The sequence below is a fragment of the Thalassophryne amazonica genome, chromosome 5 (assembly GCF_902500255.1).
Source record: "Thalassophryne amazonica chromosome 5, fThaAma1.1, whole genome shotgun sequence".
Taxonomy (NCBI): Eukaryota; Metazoa; Chordata; class Actinopteri; order Batrachoidiformes; family Batrachoididae; genus Thalassophryne; species Thalassophryne amazonica.
This window is the reverse complement of record NC_047107.1, coordinates 66167252-66188505: the sequence shown is the minus strand read 5'-3', so window position 1 is coordinate 66188505 and position 21254 is coordinate 66167252. Positions and strand designations below refer to the sequence as shown.

Here is a 21254-nt window from a genome sequence, read left to right as displayed (position 1 = left end):
CAGACACCACACTGGCTTTTTTATGCCTCCATTTCAGTCTCCACTCATTTTGGATTTTACTCTTACTCAAAGTACATTTCATGAGAAATTTACTTTGGGTACTTAAGTACAGTAAATGTCAGATACTTTAAGACTCTTTTCAAGTAATATTTTTCAAGGAGACTTCAACTTTTACCAAAGTAATTTTATGGTAAGATACTTGTACTTTCATTCAAGTATCACTTTGAGGTACTTTATACAAGACTGACCAGCAAATTCTTAATACACCTACATATGCAGGCTAAATTGTCAAGGTGCGACAGGGCCTTTAGCGTTGAGATGATGTCCAAGTTAAATAAACCTAGGAAGTCATACAATGCACAGGGACGTAACAAATGTCTTTTTGTACCCATTTTAAATGCATCTGCCTACAATAATCTCATTTACATGTATATTTTGTCTTTGGTTATAATACAGCATATATTCAGATTAAATCTAGATTTAACCTGCATCTTGTGGGTGAGAGTTTGTATGAAAGTGTAGGGAGAACTAAAGTAGAAGGAGCAGGGAAAAAGAATCAAACTAGGGTTTCACAAGTGTTCTAACAACACTGTACTCACTACTACAGCTAGTCAAAACACAGAGCCCGCTTCTACCTCGACTTCCGTGCGACCTTCGCGCTGTGGCTGCAAGCAATGAACAGAGAATTGACGTGAGACAAACATGAATAATGTAGTAGTGTGTAAATGAAGTATTAAAAAAGTTAAACAGTGGTGAAAGAAAGCCAAGTGAAGGGAAAAAAGTGCCTGAAACACAAAAGCAGTTGTGAGTGGAAGACAAAACTTAATTCAGTTAAACAAATGGAAAACTTGAGTACCAAGATCTCATCCTTGATGTGCACAGTAAAACTCGCACATAATAGATTCAGGTGGACCAGCAAACTCTGTTTTATACATATAGCAGATTTGGATTTTAACAAACAAACAGTCTGTTATATGTATGTAGCCAATTACACAGTTACAGTCAGGAGGCACTGAATGATCTATGGGGAATCCTCAATTAGGCTTACACATTTCCATGATTAAACACCTGACCTTGAATACAGGTCTGCATCATTTAATGACCAGGTCAAAACTTCATCTGAAAAATAAAATACCTGCCTTAAAGAAGCACCAGGCATTATGTGCATTGAAAAGATTACATTTGGTCGAGTCACTCCCCCCCCCCCATGTCTGCTGTGGAGCGGTACTTTAAAATCCTAAAGCCCGATTTATGCTTCCACAACTCCGTGGCCATGCAATGATGATGTGCATATGACACCAAGTTCTCTGTTGCATTGGTGGGTGACTTAATGCAATTTACCACAGGACCGGCGGCTTTTTCTGGATTAATTTGTCCCGCAAAGAGCTCCACTCCTTTACATAATCAACCGCCAAACCAACATTATGGTAGGCAGTGAAGCCAATAACTGGGGTGGGGGAATTTGCAGTGATGCAAGCACCAATTTTGGTGAAAATACAACTTAGACATTACTCTTGAAAAAGCAAGGTGCCAGTAGGCTTATTAAATGGAACCGTTTTGATCGTGTTGAATGTTTGGTGTCCACAGTAAAGGTCAAACAATGTTAACATCCACTGGACTCAATGGCATAACATATGTTGCCTGTAAAATGATAACCAAGCATGACCGACTGTGCACGCTGTTCCTTTTCACAACTATTTGCGTCACCTTTAACAAAAATTAACTTTAACTTTTGACCCCTGTACAAACTAAAATTGACTTCACCATTTTTGCTACTTTTACCCCATAAAATTCAGTCAGATTGTCCAAACCATACCTTTTTGAAATCTTTCAGACAAATATGGAATACCTTTCAGTATGATAAGCGCATTCTTAAGCTTTGACCCCTGTGTAATTCTTCAACTGACCCCTACCTGGACGCCAGCGTTGCCAATGTTACTTTGAAAAAAATAATCTAATTACTCCTTAACTTAATTACTTTGCTGATTACTCAATTTTAAAAGTAGCTAAGTTAGATTACTAGTTACTTTAAGCAGCTGCTGACAACAACTCCCTGCCACCTCAACATGAAAATGATAACCATTTTGCCAATACTCACTTTATACAACCCCTGGCAAAAATTATGGAATCACCGGCCTTGGAGGATGTTCATACAGTTGTATAATTTTGTAGAAAAAAAAAAAAAAGCAGATTACAGACATGACACAAACTAAAGTCATTTCAAATGGCAACTTTCTGGCTTTAAGAAGCACTATAAGAAATCAGGAAAAAAAAAAAAAAATTGTGGCAGTCAGTAACGGTTACTTTTTTAGACCAAGCAGAGGGAAAAAATATGTAATCACTCAATTCTGAGGAAAAAAAATTATGGAATCATGAAAAACAAAAGAACGCTCCAACACATCACTAGTATTTTGTTGCACCACCCCTGGCTTTTATAACAGCTTGCAGTCTCTGAGGCATGGGCTTAATGAGTGACAAACAGTACTCTTCATCAGTCTGGCTCCAACTTTCTCTGATTGCTGTCGCCAGATCAGCTTTGCAGGTTGGAGCCTCGTCATGGACCATTTTCTTCAACTTCTAACAAAGATTTTCAATTGGATTAAGATTGGGACTATTTGCAGGCCATGACATTGACCCTATGTGTCTTTTTTGCAAGGAATGTTTTCACAGTTTTTGCTCTATGGCAAGATGCATTATCATCTTGAAAAATGATATCATCCCCAGACATCCTTTCAATTGATGGGATAAGAAAAGTTTCCAAAATATCAACGTAAACTTGCGCATTTATTGATGATGTAATGACAGCCATCTCCCCAATGCCTTTACCTGACATGCAGCCCCATATCATCAATGACTGTGGAAATTTACATGTTCTCTTCAGGCAGTCATCTTTATAAATCTCATTGGAACGGCACCAAACAAAAGTTCCAGCATCATCACCTTGCCCAATGCAGATTCGAGATTCATCACTGAATATGACTTTCATCCAGTCATCCACAGTCCACGATTGCTTTTCCTTAGCCCATTGTAACTTTGTTTTTTTCTGTTTAGGTGTTAATGATGGCTTTCGTTTAGCTTTTCTGTATGTAAATCCAATTTCCTTTAGGCGGTTTCTTACAGTTCGGTCACAGACGCTGACTCCAGTTTCCTCCCATTCGTTCCTCATTTGTTTTGTTGTGCATTTTTGAGACATATTGCTTTAAGTTTTCTGTCTTGACGCTTTGATGTCTTCCTTGGTCTACCAGTATGTTTGCCTTTAACAACCTTCCCATGTTTGTATTTGGTCCAGAGTTTAGACACAGCTGACTGTGAAAACCAACATCTTTTGCAACATTGCGTGATGATTTACCCTCTTAAGAGTTTGATAATCCTCTCCTTTGTTTCAATTGACATCTCTCGTGTTGGAGCCATGATTCATGTCAGTCCACTTGGTGCAACAGCTCTCCAAGGTGTGATCACTCCTTTTTAGATGCAGACTAACGAGCAGATCTGATTTGATGCAGGTGTTAGTTTTGGGGATGAAAATTTACAGGGTGATTCCATAATTTTTTCCTCAGAATTGAGTGAGTCCATATTTTTTTTCCCTCTGCTTGGTCTAAAAAAGTAACCGTTACTGACTGCCACAATTTTTTTTCATGATTTTTTTATACTGTTTCTTAAAGCCAGAAAGTTGCCATTTGAAATGACTTTAGTTTTGTGTCATGTCTGTGATCTGCTTTTTTCCTACAAAGTTAAACAACTGAATGAACATCCTCCGAGGCCGGTGATTCCATAATTATTGCCAGGGGTTGTAGTCTCCCTTTCTTGACTTCAACAAACAAATATTTGTTTTATAAAGAATGAAATGAAGCCATCTTTCATGACCTCATATTTAACTGCTGACAGGACTGTAACGGTACATTGTTTATAAATGTCTTAAATTCATTTTAAACATTTTAGTTGTTGAAATTATTATTAGTAGTAGTAATAAAAAATGTTTTCAGAAGTGGACCTTTAATTTAGGGCTATTCTGGGGAGCCGTGCTCCCCCCCCATTTGAAGGATTCCTCTGTAAATATTCTCTTATCTGCTGCACTAAAGTGGAATTTTCCTCCATGAAATGTGGGTCAGTTGAGCATGTTTGTAGTTTCCTGACTCAGTGTTGTAAAGTTGGTCATATTTGCAGATTTTTTCCACTAAATGTTTTTCTATTTGATCCATGATGGAAATGTAATCTGTGTGCACACTGCAAAGACTTAATATGATGGGAGAGGAAGTTGTGAAACTGGAAAAGTGACCAGTCACAGTCCCAGTCCATCATTTAGCAGGGGCACGTCAGGCTATGAAGAGGGTTTGCAGCCACACAGAGGGCTCTGATCTGACGCAGTTGTCTTTGGTTTTCCACACCCAGGGATATGCGTGAACTTAGCACAGGCAGCATTTTGTTAATAGTCACTGACCTTGAATAAAGGGCTGCCTTGTTTAGGTGCTGGGTCAGAGCACAGTTTAAAAAAAAAAAAAAAAAAAAGGGCCGGCATTTTAATCAAGGAAATACGGTACGCACTTTCCTTGAATCGGCTGGTGTCAGTGCTCAACTTCATTTTGTACCTCTGTTGCAACTAGGCACATCCAAACACCTCTGTCCAGTACATGCGAAGAGTTTTTGAATGGAAATACAATGAGATGTTTTGTCTGATATGAGCGAAAACCCATTATGCAAAAGCATATTATATATATATATATATATATATATATATATATATATATATATATATATATATATATATATAATTTTGCCTTTATCCATTGAGAACAAGTATCCAGTTTATACAATGACTGTTAGGCAAGTATTACTGTACATGACTTGCTTCCACCTTTAATGCAAAGCCATGCAAAATACAAAAGGTTTCAGAACTAAGAAGATAAAAATTAAGACATCTGACCATGTGAGATTAAAACATTTATGCCAACTTTAACAAATACTTGTCAAGCCATTGCCATCAGAGGTAACACATGCTGCACTGGAGTTCCAGTAGCATTAAACAAGATTAGGATTAAAAACAGTACTAACTAAGGCCTGTCCAAGCTGCACAGATAAATATAGCTAATTCTTCACTTTCTTCCAGACCCTCTAATCCCCCTTTCATTCTTGCAAAGGAGCTTGCATCACCATGACTACCACTAATGAGACCTCACAGTGGTGAGGACCGTTTTAACAATTTTTGGTTCTAATAACATCCTTCAAAGTTCTCTAAACGGTTGACAAATTGTTTTTGGAATTGGTTAGACTGACTTTGATAAAGAAATTGGAAAAACTATGAATCATCGTTTTGTGACCTCAATGAACACCTTATGCAGTTTCTGTGAAAGCAGCTGCTAATCTACAGCAAGTGAGATCAGAATGAGAAAGAAAGTTACAATTAAAGCATGTAAGTGGTTGTCAGATTTGTATGCTCAAAAAAAGATTTCATGCCTCACAGTTGCGCCACTGAATAATGAACTCATTCAGGTTGAAAGGGGAAGCATGAATGGCCTGCTATGTCTGAGTGATCTCACTGGGTTTTGACGCCAACTGAACAACACTGGCAAATTCACTGTACTGACTCTTTTAGGACTCTAAAGGGTTAGGATTAAAGTTTTTTTAAAAAAAAATCTTTGTCAATTAAAACCATACCAATCTGTTCTTGTTTCAGGTGAAATGATTTCTTGATTAATATTAACATGACAATTTTTAGACAAAATAGCATGAAAAGTAATGTGTACATTTTTAAGTCTGGTAGATTTATTAATTCATATCTGCATTTCAAAGACACCATAAATAAATATTATCAACACAACAGGAGATGACTGCAGTGTTTGTTCATTAGAATTTCTCATGATTAAATTATTTTTTAATTGAGTCATTTCAACATTAAATCACACTCATTGACCATATGATTGCTTTTAATGTTGCAATCATAACAGAGTAATTACTAAAATATGAATACTATTCTTGTGGTTATGAATGTTTTAAAATGTTTTTTTGACTGAACTTCCCTCAGGGGGACCCAAGCATCCCCAAACCCCAGATTTTAAAGGTGATTTTTCCATCCCATTAGGCTGAGGAAAATAAATAAATACTGAGAACCCTGTTAACTACAACTGCATACACAAAATGCTGTTAAGTGCTTGCAGAACAAATGTTATGGCACTTTTGTTGATATCAAGGGTGCAATTTAGAACTAGAAATTGGGGAGTACAAAGTGCGAGGCCCACAGGGCCGAAGCCCATAGGCCCTAAAGCGGCCCCCAGAAGCCAACGGTTTCTAGATGAGCTCAGATGCATTCTGAGCATCCAGAACAGTAATTTTAATGTTTTGAGAAGACCATAAAGTGGACACCATTTGACTTATGCAATTTGAAACTGTGGATAAAAGTACTTTATTCTGATAATAGCCAGCATTGATTTTATTAACATCCTGGTGTAAATAAGGTATCACCACATTTGTAGAACTCAAAAAGAATGCTAGATTGGTGTAAATAAGGTATTACCACATTTGTAGAACTCAAAAAGAATGCTAGATTGGTGTAAATAAGGTATTACCACATTTGTAGAACTCAAAAAAGAATGCTAGATTGAGTTTTCATTAAAAAAAAAAAGTGGTAAAATGTATTCATAAATATGAAAGAACAGGTCTTAATTATTAACTATTGCATACTGTATTTTTTCTCAAGATTTGTTTTTGCATAAGTTTGAAAAAAAAAAAACAGACCGTAAGTTCAGGATAAATTACTTATGAATTTAATTTTCGAAGTGACACTAATGACACTCATACTGAACATAATTTTGCTTGCACAGACCGATTTTGGAGATCAAGCAATAATTGCAGATGGGCTTTGAGGACCCGGATAGCTTTTCTGATTCCCTTTTCTAACGTTCAGAATTTAGTAAGTTAGCATATGGTCCACTGATACTTACATGTAGACACTAGCCCCTAGAGGCAACTATTTTTGGTTTCAAATCTGGGCAGATGCAGTCCCAGAAAATTCAGAATGTGACAAACAAGAAACAGGTGTTGTAAACAAGTCAATGCTGCTAAAAATACAAACTTGCAGAAACAAAAATACTATTATGACATGGTTTTGCGCATAAGACTGACATGGTTTGCACATACAGTAGTGTTCAGAATAATAGTAGTGCTATGTGACTAAAAAGATTAATCCAGGTTTTGAGTATATTTCTTATTGTTGCATGGGAAACAAGGTACCAGTAGATTCTCACAAATCCAACAAGACCAAGCATTCATGATATGCACACTTAAAGCTATGAAACTGGGCTATTAGTGTAAAAAAAAAAAAAAAAAAAAAAAAAAAAAAAAAAAAAAAAAAGCAGAAAAGGAGGTTCACAATAATAGTAGCATCTGCTGTTGACGCTACAAACTCAAAACGTATGTTCAAACTGCTTTTTTAGCAATCCTGTGAATCACTAAACTAGTATGTAGTTGTATAACTACAGTTTTTCATGATTTCTTCACATCTGCGAGGAATTCATTTTGTTGGTTTGGAACCAAGATTTTGCTTGTTTACTAGTGTGCTTGGGGTCATTGTCTTGTTGAAACATCCATTTCAAGGGCATATCTTCTTGAGCATAAGGCAACATGACCTCTTCAAGTATTTTGACATATCCAAACTGATCCATGATACCTGGTATGCGATATATAGGCCCAACATCATAGTAGGAGAAACATGCCCATATCATGATGCTTGTACCACCATACTTCACTGTCTTCACTGTGAACTGTGGCTTGAATTCAGAGTTTGGCGGTAGTCTCACAGGCTGTCTGTGGCCCTTGGACCCAAAAAGAACAGTTTCTCTCATCAGTCCACAAAATATTCCTCCATTTCTCTTTAGGCCAGTTGATGTGTTCTTTGGCAAATTGTAACCTCTTCTGCACGTCTTATTTAACAGAGGGACTTTGCGGGGGATTCTTGCACATAAATTAGCTTCACACAGGTGTCTAACTGTCAGAGCACTTACAGGCAATGCCAGACTGTCTTTGATCATCCTGGAGCTGATCAATGGGTGAGCCTTTGCCATTCTGGTTATTCTTCTATCCATTTTGATGGTTGTTTTCCATTTTCTACTATTTTGCTACTATTATTGTGAACACCCCCTTTTCTACTTTTTTTTTTTACTAATAGCCCAATTTCATAGCCTTAAGAGTGTGCATATCATGAATGCTTGGTCTTGTTGGATTTGTGAGACTCTACTAAATCTACTGGTACCTCGTTTCCCATGTAACAATAAGAAATATACCCAAAACCTGGATTAATCTTTTTATTCACATAGCACTACTATTATTCTGAACACTACTGTAAGACTGACATAGCATGTTTCAAGTAAACACATATGCCAGAAGGTGGGGGGGGACATACCATATTCTGTCCCCCCTGGTTGAAAAGGTGGGGGGACAAGTCCCCCTATCACCCACCAAATCACGCCCATAGTTCATATGGCAGATTATTTAAAATAAAATTGTGCTATACACTACTTTTGAATTCATTTTTTAATTTTGCATATAACGATGCGATTAAAATGTTCTAATTGATGCCCAGCTCTCATATATAGTAATGCTCAAAATTTGTTTTCACGAATTTCATATTTAGGTGGCCATTAATTCTAACAACTCGACAGAACTACATTTATAGTTCACTTCTTTCTGGTGTAGGACTCACAATGTTTATGTATGGTACTAATGCAGAGGAATACAATTTCAAGTTGAATAGGTACTACAAGTGTTTAATTTCAAAACATTTACTTATATGGTTTGAGGCAATTTGTCTCATTGTCACTCAGTGAATGCCTCTACAGTACCACATTGAAGTAATCTTCAACCTCAAGCCTAAAAAATAATAATAATAATAATAATCCCAAACAGCATTACAGTGATATGACTATTTATATCCACTCCTACAATGCCTTGTACTGTCAAAAGGAGTGTACCAATGAGAGCTTTGTGGAAAATGGCATGCAGCCCAGAGCCCTCAAAACCAGACAGACAGCCTTGTGTGCTACCATGATGTATTCAGAGCACAGCTGTGGACCTATGCTCAAACTTGGCTGCAACAAACCCAAGTGCGACATCAAGAATTTAAAATGCTGTGATTGTTTAATGCAGCTACCTGCACTCCCCGTCTATATCTTAAGGGACCTTGACACTTGCACAAATTTGATCTGCGCACGAGCACACAATCTGGTGTGCCAATGAATAAATGTGTTGTAAACTGTGCACTGCTGTAAACCAGTGCAGAAAGAAAATTTTGAATGTTCAAAACTTCTGGCACGCATTCATTTTGTGAACATTGCACAGCCTTGTTGAAAACTGTCCCTGTTATTGTGCACAGTGCATCTGAACGATTATGACGAGATGTTACAGCTACAGTAAACTTAATTTAACAGATACATTATCTAACTCACAAGAAGGAATGAAAAAGCAACTGTTTTACCAATCCATTACAATATATTATAAATTACCTTTGAGACCAGATTGTAAATTTGTTCACCACGCGATGCGCACGAGAACCTGCAACTGTAGATAATTTCTCTGATTCTGGGAGCAATGAGAGAATGGTTTCAGCCACCAAGTACTGGTAGCAGATGGGATCAGCTACAAAATTATTTTATATAGCATAGCATCAAGCGGGACCTGTTTGCCTTGGGAGACCCTACAAGGGGCACAAAGGTGGCGGCTAGAGGGGGAGTGACGGGTCAGACTAAGGGCAGTTCAGAAGCTCCCATGACCAGTATTGTAAAAAAAAAAAATGAAGGACCGAGATGTCGCCCGGTATGGCGGTGCCGGGGCCCCACCCTGGAGCCAGGGCTGGAGTTGGGGCTCGCGCGCGAGCGCCTGGTGGTTGGGCCTTAGCCCATGGGGCCCGGACGGGCTCAACCCGAAAGAGCAACATGGGCCCGCCCTCCTGTGGGTTCACCACCTGCAGAGGGGGGCCATGGGGGTCAGGTGCAGAGAGGATTGGGTGGCGGTTGAGGGCTGGTGGCCGGGAGGCCCGGTCCGCGCTCACAGCCCCTGGCTGTTGGGACATGGAATGTCACCTCGCTGGGGGGGGAAGGAGCATGAGCTTGTGCGGGAGGTTGAGAGATACCAACCAGAGATAGCCGCGCTCACCTCCACGCACAGCTTGGGCTCTGGTATCCAACTCCTGGAGAGGGGCTGGACGCTCCACTTTCTGGTGTTGCCCACGGGGAGAGGTGGAGAGCTGGGACGCATTGCTTATTGCTCCCCAGCTCAGTCACTATGTGTTGGAGTTCACTCCAGTGAACGAGAGGTTCGTATCCCTACACCTTCGGGTCGGGGACTGTTGTCTTGGCCTACGGGCTGAGCGGCAGTGCCGAGTACCCGACCTTCTTGGAGTCCCTGGGAGGGGTACTAGATAGCGCTCCGACTGGGGACTCCATTGTTCTCCTGGGGGATTTCAACACCCACGTGGGCGGCGACAGTGAGACCTGGAGGGGGGGTGATTGGGAAGCACGGCCTCCCCGATCTGAACCCAAGTGGTGTTCAGTTGTTGGACTTCTGTGCTAGTCACAGTTTGTCCATCACGAACACCATGTTTGAGCACAAGGGTGTCCATAAGTGCACGTGGCATCAGGACACCCTGAGACGGAGGTCGATGATCGACTTTGTAGTCTTATCATCTGGCCTTTGGCCACGTGTCTTGGACACGAGTGGAGAGAGGGGCTGAGCTGTCGACCGACCACCACCTGGTGATGAGTTGGATCCGCTGGGAGGGGAAGAAGCCGGTCAGACCTGGCAGGCCCAAACATTTCGTATGGGTCTGCTGGGAACGACTGGTGGAACCCTCTGTCAGGGAGGCCTTCAACTCCCACCTCCGGGAGAGCTTTTCCCAGATCCCAGGGGAGGTTGGAGACACGGAGTCCGAGTGGACCATGTTCTCCACCTCCACTGCCGATGCGGCCGCTCGTAGCTGTGGTCACAAGGTCTCTGGTGCCTGTCGCGGCGGTAATCCCCGAACCCGGTGGTGGACACCGGAAGTAAGGGATGCTGTCAAGCTGAAGAAGGAGTCCTACTTGTCTCTGTTGGTAGGTGGGACCCCAGAGGCAGCTGACAAGTACCGGCAGGCCAAGCGTGCCGCAGCCCGTGCGGTCGCAGAGGCCATGGAGGAGGACTATCGGTCACCCTCGAAGAAATTCTGGCAAACCATCAGACGCCTCAGGAGGCGGAAGCAGCTCTCCATCAGCACTGTCTACGGTGCGGGTGGGGAGCTGTTGACCCTGACTGGGGATGTTGTCGGGCGGTGGAAGGAATACTTCCAGGATCTCCTCAATGCCATTGTCACATCTTCTGAAGAGGAAGGCGACTGGGGACTCAGAGACAGACTCATCCATTACCCAGGCCGAAGTCACCGAGGTGGTTAGAAAGCTCCTCGGTGGCAAGGCTCCTAGGGTGGATGAAATCAGTCCTCAGTACCTAAAGTCTCTGGATGTTTGTGGGACTGTCTTGGCTGACACACATCAATCAATCAATCAACTTTTTTTTTATATAGCGCCAAATCACAACAAACAGTTGCCCCAAGGCGCTTTATATTGTAAGGCAAGGCCATACAACAATCATGAAAAACCCCAACGGTCAAAACGACCCCCTGTGAGCAAGCACTTGGCAACAGTGGGAAGGAAAAACTCCCTCTTAACAGGAAGAAACCTCCAGCAGAACCAGGCTCAGGGAGGGGCAGTCTTCTGCTGAGACTGGTTGGGGCTGAGGGAAAGAACCAGGAAAAAGACATGCTGTGGAGGGGGGCAGAGATCGATCACTAATGATTAAATGCGGAGTGATGCATACAGAGCAAAAAGAGAAAGAAACAGTGCATCATGGGAACCCCCCCACAGTCTACGTCTAAAGCAGCATAACCAAGGGATAGTCCAGGGTCACCCGATCCAGCCCTAACTATAAGCCTTAGCGAAAAGGAAAGTTTTAAGCCTAATCTTAAAAGTAGAGAGGGTATCTGTCTCCCTGATCTGAATTGGGAGCTGGTTCCACAGGAGAGGAGCCTGAAAGCTGAAGGCTCTGCCTCCCATTCTACTCTTACAAACCCTAGGAACTACAAGTAAGCCTGCAGTCTGAGAGCGAAGCGCTCTATTAGGGTGATATGGTACTACGAGGTCCCTGAGATAAGATGGGACCTGATTATTCAAAACCTTATAAGTAAGAAGAAGAATTTTAAATTCTATTCTAGAATTAACAGGAAGCCAATGAAGAGAGGCCAACACGGGTGATGCCACATCTGCAGCATCGCGTGACGGTCAGGGACGGTGCCTCTGGATTGGCAGACCGGGGTGGTGGTCCCTCTGTTTAAGAAGGGGGATCACACTCCTCAGCCTCCCCCGTAAGGTCTATTCCAGAGTAGTGGAGAGGAGAATTCGACCGATAGTCGAACCACGGATTCAGGAGGAGCAGTGTGGTTTTCGTCCTGGTCGTGGCACACTGGACCAGCTCTAAACACTCCATCGGGTGCTCGAGGGTTCATGGGAGTTCGCCCAACCAGTCCACATGTGCTTTGTGGATCTCGAGAAGGCGTTCGACTGTGTCCCTCGGGGCACCCTGTGGGGGGTGCTCCGGGAGTACGGGGTCCTTTGCTAAGGGCTATCCAGTCCCTGTACAACCGCAGCAGGAGCTTGGTTCACATTGCCGGTAGTAAGTCAAAACTGTTTCCAGTGCACGTTGGCCTCTGCCAGGGCTGCCTTTTGTCACCGGTTCTGTTCATTATCTTTATGGACAGAATTTCTAGGCACAGCCAGGGTGTAGACGGGGTCTGGTTTGGGAACCACAAAACCTCGTCTCTGCTGTTTGCAGACGATGTTCTGTTGGCTTCGTCAAATCAGGACCTTCACTGTGCACTGGGGCGGTTCGCAGCCGAGTGTGAAGCGTCTGGGATGAAAATCAGCACCTCCAAATCCGAAGCCATGGTTCTTGACCGGGAAAAGGTGCTTTGCCCTCTTCAGGTTGGTGGAGTGTCCTTGCCTCAAGTGGAAGAGTTTAAGTATCTCGGGGTCTTGTTCACAAATGAGGGACGGATGGAGCGTGCGATCGACAGACGGATCGGTGCAGCATCTGCAGTGATGCAGTCGCTGTATCGGACCGTCGTGGTGAAGAGAGCTGAGTGGGGGGGGCAAAGCTCTCGATTTACCGATCGATCTACGTTCCAATCCTCACCTATGGTCATGAGATTTGGCTCATGACCGAAAGAACGAGATCGCGAGTACAAGTGGACGAGATGAGTTTCCTCCGCAAGGTGGCTGGGCGCTCCCTTAGAGATAGGGTGAGGAGGTCAGTCACTCGGGAGGAGCCGCTACTCCTCCACGTCGAAAGGAGCCAGTTGAGGTGGCTCAGGCATCTTTTCCGGATGCCTCGCTGGAGAGGTGTTCCAGGCACGTCCCATCGGGAGGAGGCCCCGGGGAAGACCCAGGACACGCTGGAGGGACTACGTCTCTCGGCTGGCTTGGGAACGCCTTGGGGTTCCCCCGGAGGAGCTGGGGGAGGTTGTGTGTGGATGGGGAGGTCTGGGCGGCTTTGCTTGAGCTGCTGCCCCCGTGACCCGACTCCAAATAAAGCTGAAGAAAATGAATGGATGGATTAATGGCATCAAGCGGACACAATGGCATGACGAATTACGTAGCAGTGCAGGGATTGAATTCATGCAAGTGTCAAGGTGCCTTTAGTTGTGCTTTTTTTTTGAAGCAGCTTAGGTGTGCTTTGTTTTGTAATGAGGACATAAAATGCATGCCTGTTCAGAAGTGTGTGTGTGTATACACACACACACACACACACACACACAGTGGTGGGCACATTTCTGCTAATCTGCGTAAATGCTAATCTAACTTTTTCGTTAGATTAGCTTTTCAACCATCTTTGAAAACCATCAGCGGACCAATTAGCTTCACTAAATTTGGTTCCGCTAACATTTATTTTTTGGGGGGCTGGTAAAGTGAGAAAAGTTTAACATTCAAAAGTGTTTGTAAGCCCTGAAATCATACGTTAGTTCCAGTTTATAAACAGGAACTGTTGTCTTTATACGCAATATGGGTGAGCCATTAAAGTTATAACTATAATGTACAGATAAACTGACTTAATACTGCGATTTACTGCCTTTGATAAAGATAAGTGTTTGGGGTTTTATTTTTCGTGCATTAGTTCTGTCATGTTTATGAACGCAACACAGGGGAGCCATTCCTGTAACAGTTTATAGATATGATAGAGATAGACTGATGATTAGTAATGCGATTTACTGCTTTCTATAAAGACAATGACAGTTTGGGATTTTATTAATTTATTTTTGTGCATTTGTGAATGTAATATGGGTCAGCCATAGCTCTGTTAACAGTTTATAAATATACTAAACTGACGTAATACTGTGATTAACTGCTTTTGATAAAAGATGACAGTGTTTGGGGGTTTTATTTTTTGTGCGTTTGTGATCCTGGCAATGTGTGGGATATGCGACTTGAATTTACCCAGCAGCCCCTGTGGTGCTTAAACTCAACCGGCTCATCAGTAGTCGACAGTGTAATCTAATATGGCTGCGGCTGAGTCGATACTAAAAGTTAACAGTAACTTCCGCTAATTTTTTTTTGCAGTTTCTGTATAAACATCAACTTTTCAGTTAGCGGATTAATGGTTATCAAAGCTAAGTTTTCCGTTAGCTGTGGTCACCACTGTGTGTGTATACACACACGGACGGGGAGGAGGGCCAGGTTATTTGATGCCCCAGGGCTGTTTGGAACAGAAGACGACAATTTGGGCTGAGAACTTGTCAACATTTATTTTGAGAAAAAAAACTACAGCTTAAGTTTTTCTACTTAAGCCAGAACAACACACACCCCACTATCCAGCTCAGAAAAACAATCATGTTACTCGTTCAAAGGACAGCACCAATAGGGTCATTGTTTCCACTTTTAAACATTCCTTTATAAGTGCAGTCTCAATTATAGGCCTCGTCTACAAAATGATCTTTGTTTTGAAATTCCACAAATAGCACCGTTTCACAATTTATATGCATCCACACTAAAATGCTCAAATTGACTAAATTTGTAATACATATGCCAGGCCTGTAGGTGGTGCTGTATGTTGTGAGAGCACACATGATTTTCCTGTCATTTACTGGACTTTCTACAGCTGGAAGACGGAGAAGCTATTGTATATTTCTCTCCCATTTAAGTGGTTGGCATCAAAGCAGCAGAAAAATGACCACTGGATAATTAGCACCTTTCACTGGACTTCTACAGCTGGAAAACAGTCATGAAAAACATAAAAAAAAAAACCCCAAAAAAACACACATTACAGGGACTGAAAGAAAGTCATGACTGTTCAGTTCAGTCCTGGTGTGCCAGGACAGTAACTGGAGCACCATACTGAAAAAGAAAACTGATGGCAAGTCCACGTCAATATTAATGTACCTATTATATATTAGCACATTCCACACGAGGTGTGTGTTTGGTGCAGTCAGGCTCATGGCAGTTAAAATAAAAATTGCACACAATCAAGCCAAACTGAATGCACTGTACAGAAATGTGGAAAAAGTATTCATTTAAAATTATTTTGCCTGTCATGATGACAGCTTATTAGTTGATGCTGCAAGTTGCTGTCCCAACAGTAACTGGGGTGTCATGTTCGGCTGCCCAAAAGAGTTCACGTGTTGATAAAATGCCAAAACGATAAAAAAAAAAAGAAAGAAAGAAAACTTATGTAGATAAGCCTAAATGTGTGCCTGCGTGGAAGGGCCAGTGTCTTACATACACAGCTTAGATCCTTAAGCAAGACAAACTGCTTGGTTGAATGCATCCACTGATACCACAGCAGGGAAAAAAAAAACAAAAAAAAACAAACCATTATGAATGAAACAAGGTAACAGGATGTTAATGCTACACATATATCCATCTGCTTCCGGCCCATGACTCAGAATGCTTAATAAATCAGATTCTTGCTTATCCTGACCTATGAACAAGCTTTTTTAGTCCTCTTCAGCTCACATAATCAGGTTGAGCAAAGTGCCGAGGAACAAAACGTTACTGTTCCCATTAATACCCAGACACAGCTAGGAAATGCTTTCAAATGTTGAGAAAAATTTAAGAAACCTTGGCATTTGAGGTATTTTCGGTTGCTTACCCCGTGACCCACCTGATCGCACAATCCTGTCTAGCCTCTCCATGGACGGTGAAGGCACCCTGGATCTGGGGCTGCCAGGTAGGGAGCACTCGGACCCAGCATCGAAAGAGTCCTCATGATTCAGCATCAACAGCTCTTTGACACACTTGTGACAAACACTATGCTGACAGGGCAGGATCAGAGGGTGAGTGAAGAGCTCCTTGCATATTGGGCAGATCAGCTCCCTCTCGATGTTCTTGATTGGGACCTGGAGATCGAGATGTGTTTATTGAAACCTGCTGCGGTAAAGTTTGCACCAATACATTATTCATTTTCAATTTTCATAAAAGAATCACCTTAAATCCAATTCCATCTCTGGTGTTCAAGCCTGTTATTGCTGACAGCTAAAGTAATTTTAAAAGAAAACGCAAAACAAGCCGATTCCAGCTTCTCAAATGTTCTTTTATCCATTTTTACCTGAGGCCAATATATGGCCAACGGGTATTGTGTAGACCTGGCGTCCATCCGTATACAGCATACGTCCAGTTCTATTACTGCCACAGTCTTCAAATTCACAGGGAACATTCTTGGGACACAGACCTTGGACAAGTTTAAACATGTCTAATCTTAAGCGATTTTAAGATGGTAAAATGTCACATTCTGTACCCAATTTTAATGCCTGAACTCACGGACGTTAGTGCATGAACGTGGTGACGTCGCTTCCTGCTTCACTAAGTGGTAACTTCGCTTAATTTTTTGGCTAGAAATAACACCTTTCTCATATTATGTAAAAGCTAGCAAGAAATAAACACTTCTAAAACTGAAAATGCTGTGTTTGTAACCTAACACCTCTGGAAGGATTTACAAAACATTTAGCAGTCATTAGTGTGGTGATGTCACAGGTTGGTGCAAAACTTTCATTTGTGTATAAATATATCCTCTGTCATATTACGTAAAAGTGAGCGAGAACTAAAACTTCTAAAACTGAGAACGTTTATAGAACCTAATAATACCTCTGAAGTGGTTTAAAAGACATTTAGCAGATGTTAGTGTTTTAGTTTTTGATTGGCGGGGGAGACAGCCAATCAGAGTAGAGCTGCACCGTGACAGTACAGTCTGGTTGCTAGCTGCAAACTCAGTTTTTGGAAGCTAATAATTACTTAAACAACTGCAAATTATACAGAACACAATGCTCATACAGCAGAAATTATTTTAGCATTGTGTTTTTTTATATAGGAGTGCTGAAAGGAATGAGTGCTTCGTTATTTTGCAAAGTGGCAGAAAATGGATAACTGAATATTTATCAATCAAGTTTTTTTTTTATTAATTTTCTACGTCTTAAACGTTAAGATTTGGGTTTAACCCATTTAAACTCTTCTGGCAGACCTTCTTGACTGAACAGCCCTACCAGTAGTAATACGAGCAGTGAAGCAGCTCTCACAACTCGGCCATTTATACAAGAAGCTCTCACCTGGCTGTGTTTGGCACCTAATCTGTGAAGGCACACCACTGAGCACAAGGGCTTTTTCAAATCCCGGTCAAATTCCTATCCACACTCAACTTGCGACAGCCCAGAGCACACTGCGGTTTGCAGAAATCTTGGTAGCCTGCAGTGCAGGCTCCTTACTAACTCAAGATGGCACAAGGGAACCCTTTCACTGCATAGTGTGAATATTGGACATCATGCCCCCTAAAAGTTTGAACAAGTATGAATTTGAACTTGTCACAAATATTGCCAAGCCATAAACAGCTCCTACGCAACCCATTAACATGCCATACAGCGTTTCTACTCCCTAAAATTAAGCACCAAACCCAGCCAGGTGTAAGAGCTGCTATGTTTAGAACCTTTCATGATTATGGTCACAATTTACACATTTCCAGGACTTTGAGAAGGGTAGGATGTGGCTTCTTGGAAGAGCTGCTGCTGGCCATGGGCTCCTCTCCCTTCAGAGGGAGAACCTCCCAGAGACTGTCCAAGTGAGTCACAGAAGACAGAAGTTTATTACCCATCAAGCCTAAAATGACTTGTTTAATCCCTGATTTTTACTTCTAACAGAATTGGTGCAGTCACAGGTTTCTTCTAAAGAAGCCTCAAACAAATTAAAAATTACAACTGCCCTAACTTCTTAGTTTAAGATGTTTTAAGCCATAAAGTTATGTATAACTGAGGGCGTGATTGCTCTGAGTGACAGCTGCTGAGCTGAGCTCCGACTCACTGTCTGCTCAATGTGGCTGCTAGCTGTTGTGGAGGGCTGCATCTGGAGCATTTTATTACAGACACCTAGAATAATATGGCTTGTTATATGGTGAATTGTGCTAATGGATCATCTAAGACATACCTGCTGCAATAGTCATACCAAGTGAAACCGCTATTTGTGATCTGATCAGTTAATCCCCTTTAATGCATGATTACTGAGAAAATAAGCTCAAAATGTTTAATGTTCACACACACACACACACAAAAAAAAAAAACAGCACAGTCCCCAAAAATATGATTCAACGTTAAACTGTTAATTTAACTGGTACAGACTCCAAGATGGGGGAACATTCAGGCTTCTTTCACCACACACCGAGCCACCCATGGACACGTTTACTGCTCTGTTACAGCAGCAGCAAATTTTTAATGAATGTTAAAGTTATCATGGACTCAAACAACCAACCCACACATTTATGTACTAATGGGTTAATCGTGATGTAGCCAGAATTAGCGCAGCCACCATGGCAGTTTTCAAAAATGGGCTTCATATCAGCTGTTACAGGTCATCATAGAAAACCTATGGGTGACATCACACAGGCTTTGTCCAGTGTGTGTAATATAGGAGTGCTCAAGGCTGATTTCATCAAATAAATCACCTGTGTGTCCATTTTTGCTTATTCATTTTTTCTTATTCATTAAATGCATTCCTTGTAAGGCCCTGCGACAAACTGGTGCCCTGTCCAGGGTGTACAACTACTGGGATAGGCTCCAGCCCCCCTGTGACCCTTAATTGGAGTAAGCGGTTGAAGATGAGTGGTAGTAGTGGTGTTCCTTGTAATTTAATTTCAGGTGGGTGCGTAACCAACTTTCTTAAAAATGGTGAGCTGATGCTCTGCCCTGGCCCTGCAGACAGGTGAATACAGTATATACATACTCTGTCGGTTGCACATCCTGGCACAATGCCGGGTGGTATAATAAAACAGCCAAGCTCAGGTGGATTATTTAAGTACCACACAGTTTAATTTGATGCGATTTTCTCACATTGTAGCCACTGTTTCAATTCAACAGCAAATAACACTCGCAAATACGCACTGGATCTCTATGGTATAACGAGATGCCAGCCATGTTTTCACACTCGTGAGGCACTTGACAAAGGCAATATTGCCATAAACCCATAGAACACACACATATATGCACACCAAGTTCGTGGCCACACAATCACACTGACATGGGCGTGACCCTTTCAAAGTTCTCCATTGCGTTTATATGTAATTTATACCTGTCACACCTCGACAGTTTATCCAGCATATACCGACCATATTAAAAGCGCTGGGTATACATCTAATAAGTTATGGGTACTTTTTTTTTTTTTGAAGTTAAGAGCACATTGATAGATGTCGTAATATGCCGAGTACCTTGAAAAATTTCGGGCATGCTTAAAATTTTCAATGTATGGCAGTATATGACTCATACGTCCCACACACGAGGGACATTAAGTTGAAGTTAAATTAACGTGATTGCTGACACGTTTCTTGTAATTTATACCATGGTCAGTGAGAATTCCATGTTTAACTGGCGTGCATTATTTTCGTGTATACGTACACGTAGTTCGACGAGTTAAGTCACTAATATCGCTCTACTCTGGTCGTCACCATAGCAGCAGACAAATCAGTTGGCGCAGATCAGCTGTGTTTTGACAGGTGAATGACAGAAACGCGATAAAACATGGATTTCCAAGTGAATCTTAATATTTTTGGCCAAAACAAAACATTTGAGGAATGGGAAGAGGAGGAGATCAAACAAGAAGAACAGCAAAAGTAAGGGCATAAAGATTTAACATCGGACAAACTGGACAAGATTGAAGACGGGAAAGGAGAACGGTTGCCAAGGATGAAAATATCTTGACTGGCATAAAAATAGTCCCAAATACTTATGCATTTTTATCAAGTTTTGTTAACTTGAATAAATATTTCTGTGTTAGCTCACTGTGTGGGACCATGGTATAAGCAGATTTCGCGTCGTGGTGTTTTAGACTCCGCGTCCTGCATTCAAACTGTATAATGCACGGCTTCGAGTTGGTTAATCCTTACTTTCTCATTAGTGGAAATGCATCCATTAATGCTGTCCAATGACTGGCTGAAAGTTGCAGTCCTCATGTAAACAGACCAGTTTTAATATTTTAAAACTGTCACACAGAGTAAATATAAAGTCTTAATCCTACCTATTCATTTCAGTTGGATTCATCAGCAATACTGATGAAAAATCATCCACATAAAGCATCCTGATTTTGGAAAATGACATCTGAAAATACTGTAGTTCCTTGTCATATCTGGAAACGTAGTGTTTGAAGCAAGTCTCAGTGGTTTTCTGCTCCAGGTCCATTTCTCAGCCTGAGGATGCCGGTGTCCCGGTCTGATTGGTCCCGTCATCTGACTGATCAAATGGGGAATCTATATCAGACTGCAACCAGCACTTAAAAGTTTAAACAGCCACAGTGATGCAATCATTCATGGCAGCACTTACCACAACCATCACTTGACTCAGCAGTCTGCACGTGATGAAAATAAATCCCATGATCCACCAAGACAAAAATATTAAATAACACTGTTGCCTCCGTGTGGAGTGGAGACGTCATGCAACAGCGTTTGCGCACGTCAATATTTAAGTGTTCCACCTGCCAAACAAAAGGATTCTGTTGGCGGTAGGAATACAAACCAAGCCAGACTTAGCCATTCTGACTCTCATTACCGACCCGAATCACTCGGTGGAAACGGGACTTAGCATACGCTGACTAAAGGGCCTTTCAGACTGAACGCATTATCGGCTTCCATTAACATGTCCGTTTGCGTCAGACGCTTTAGGAGCATTAAACACATTCAACGCAGCAAGGGGGAGGACAACTTGAAAAAGCTGAGCGATCGCCATC

The 21254-nt window shown here is 41.8% G+C and overlaps 1 protein-coding gene across 5 annotated transcripts in view; it reads right to left on the bottom strand.

Annotated features, from left to right (window-relative positions):
• Nucleotides 1-21254, bottom strand: part of trim36 (tripartite motif containing 36) — an 85328-nt gene that overhangs the window by 41744 nt on the left and 22330 nt on the right. For 2 of the 5 annotated variants that reach the window (XM_034170476.1, XM_034170479.1), the window contains exons 2-3: nucleotides 16153-16399; nucleotides 600-665 (exon numbers count right to left, since the gene is read on the bottom strand). In XM_034170476.1, coding sequence (XP_034026367.1) covers nucleotides 600-665; nucleotides 16153-16399 — 313 coding nt within the window. The remainder of the gene's footprint in view (nucleotides 1-599; nucleotides 666-16152; nucleotides 16400-21254) is intronic. The other 3 variants (XM_034170477.1, XM_034170480.1, XM_034170481.1) reach the window with 3 other exon arrangements.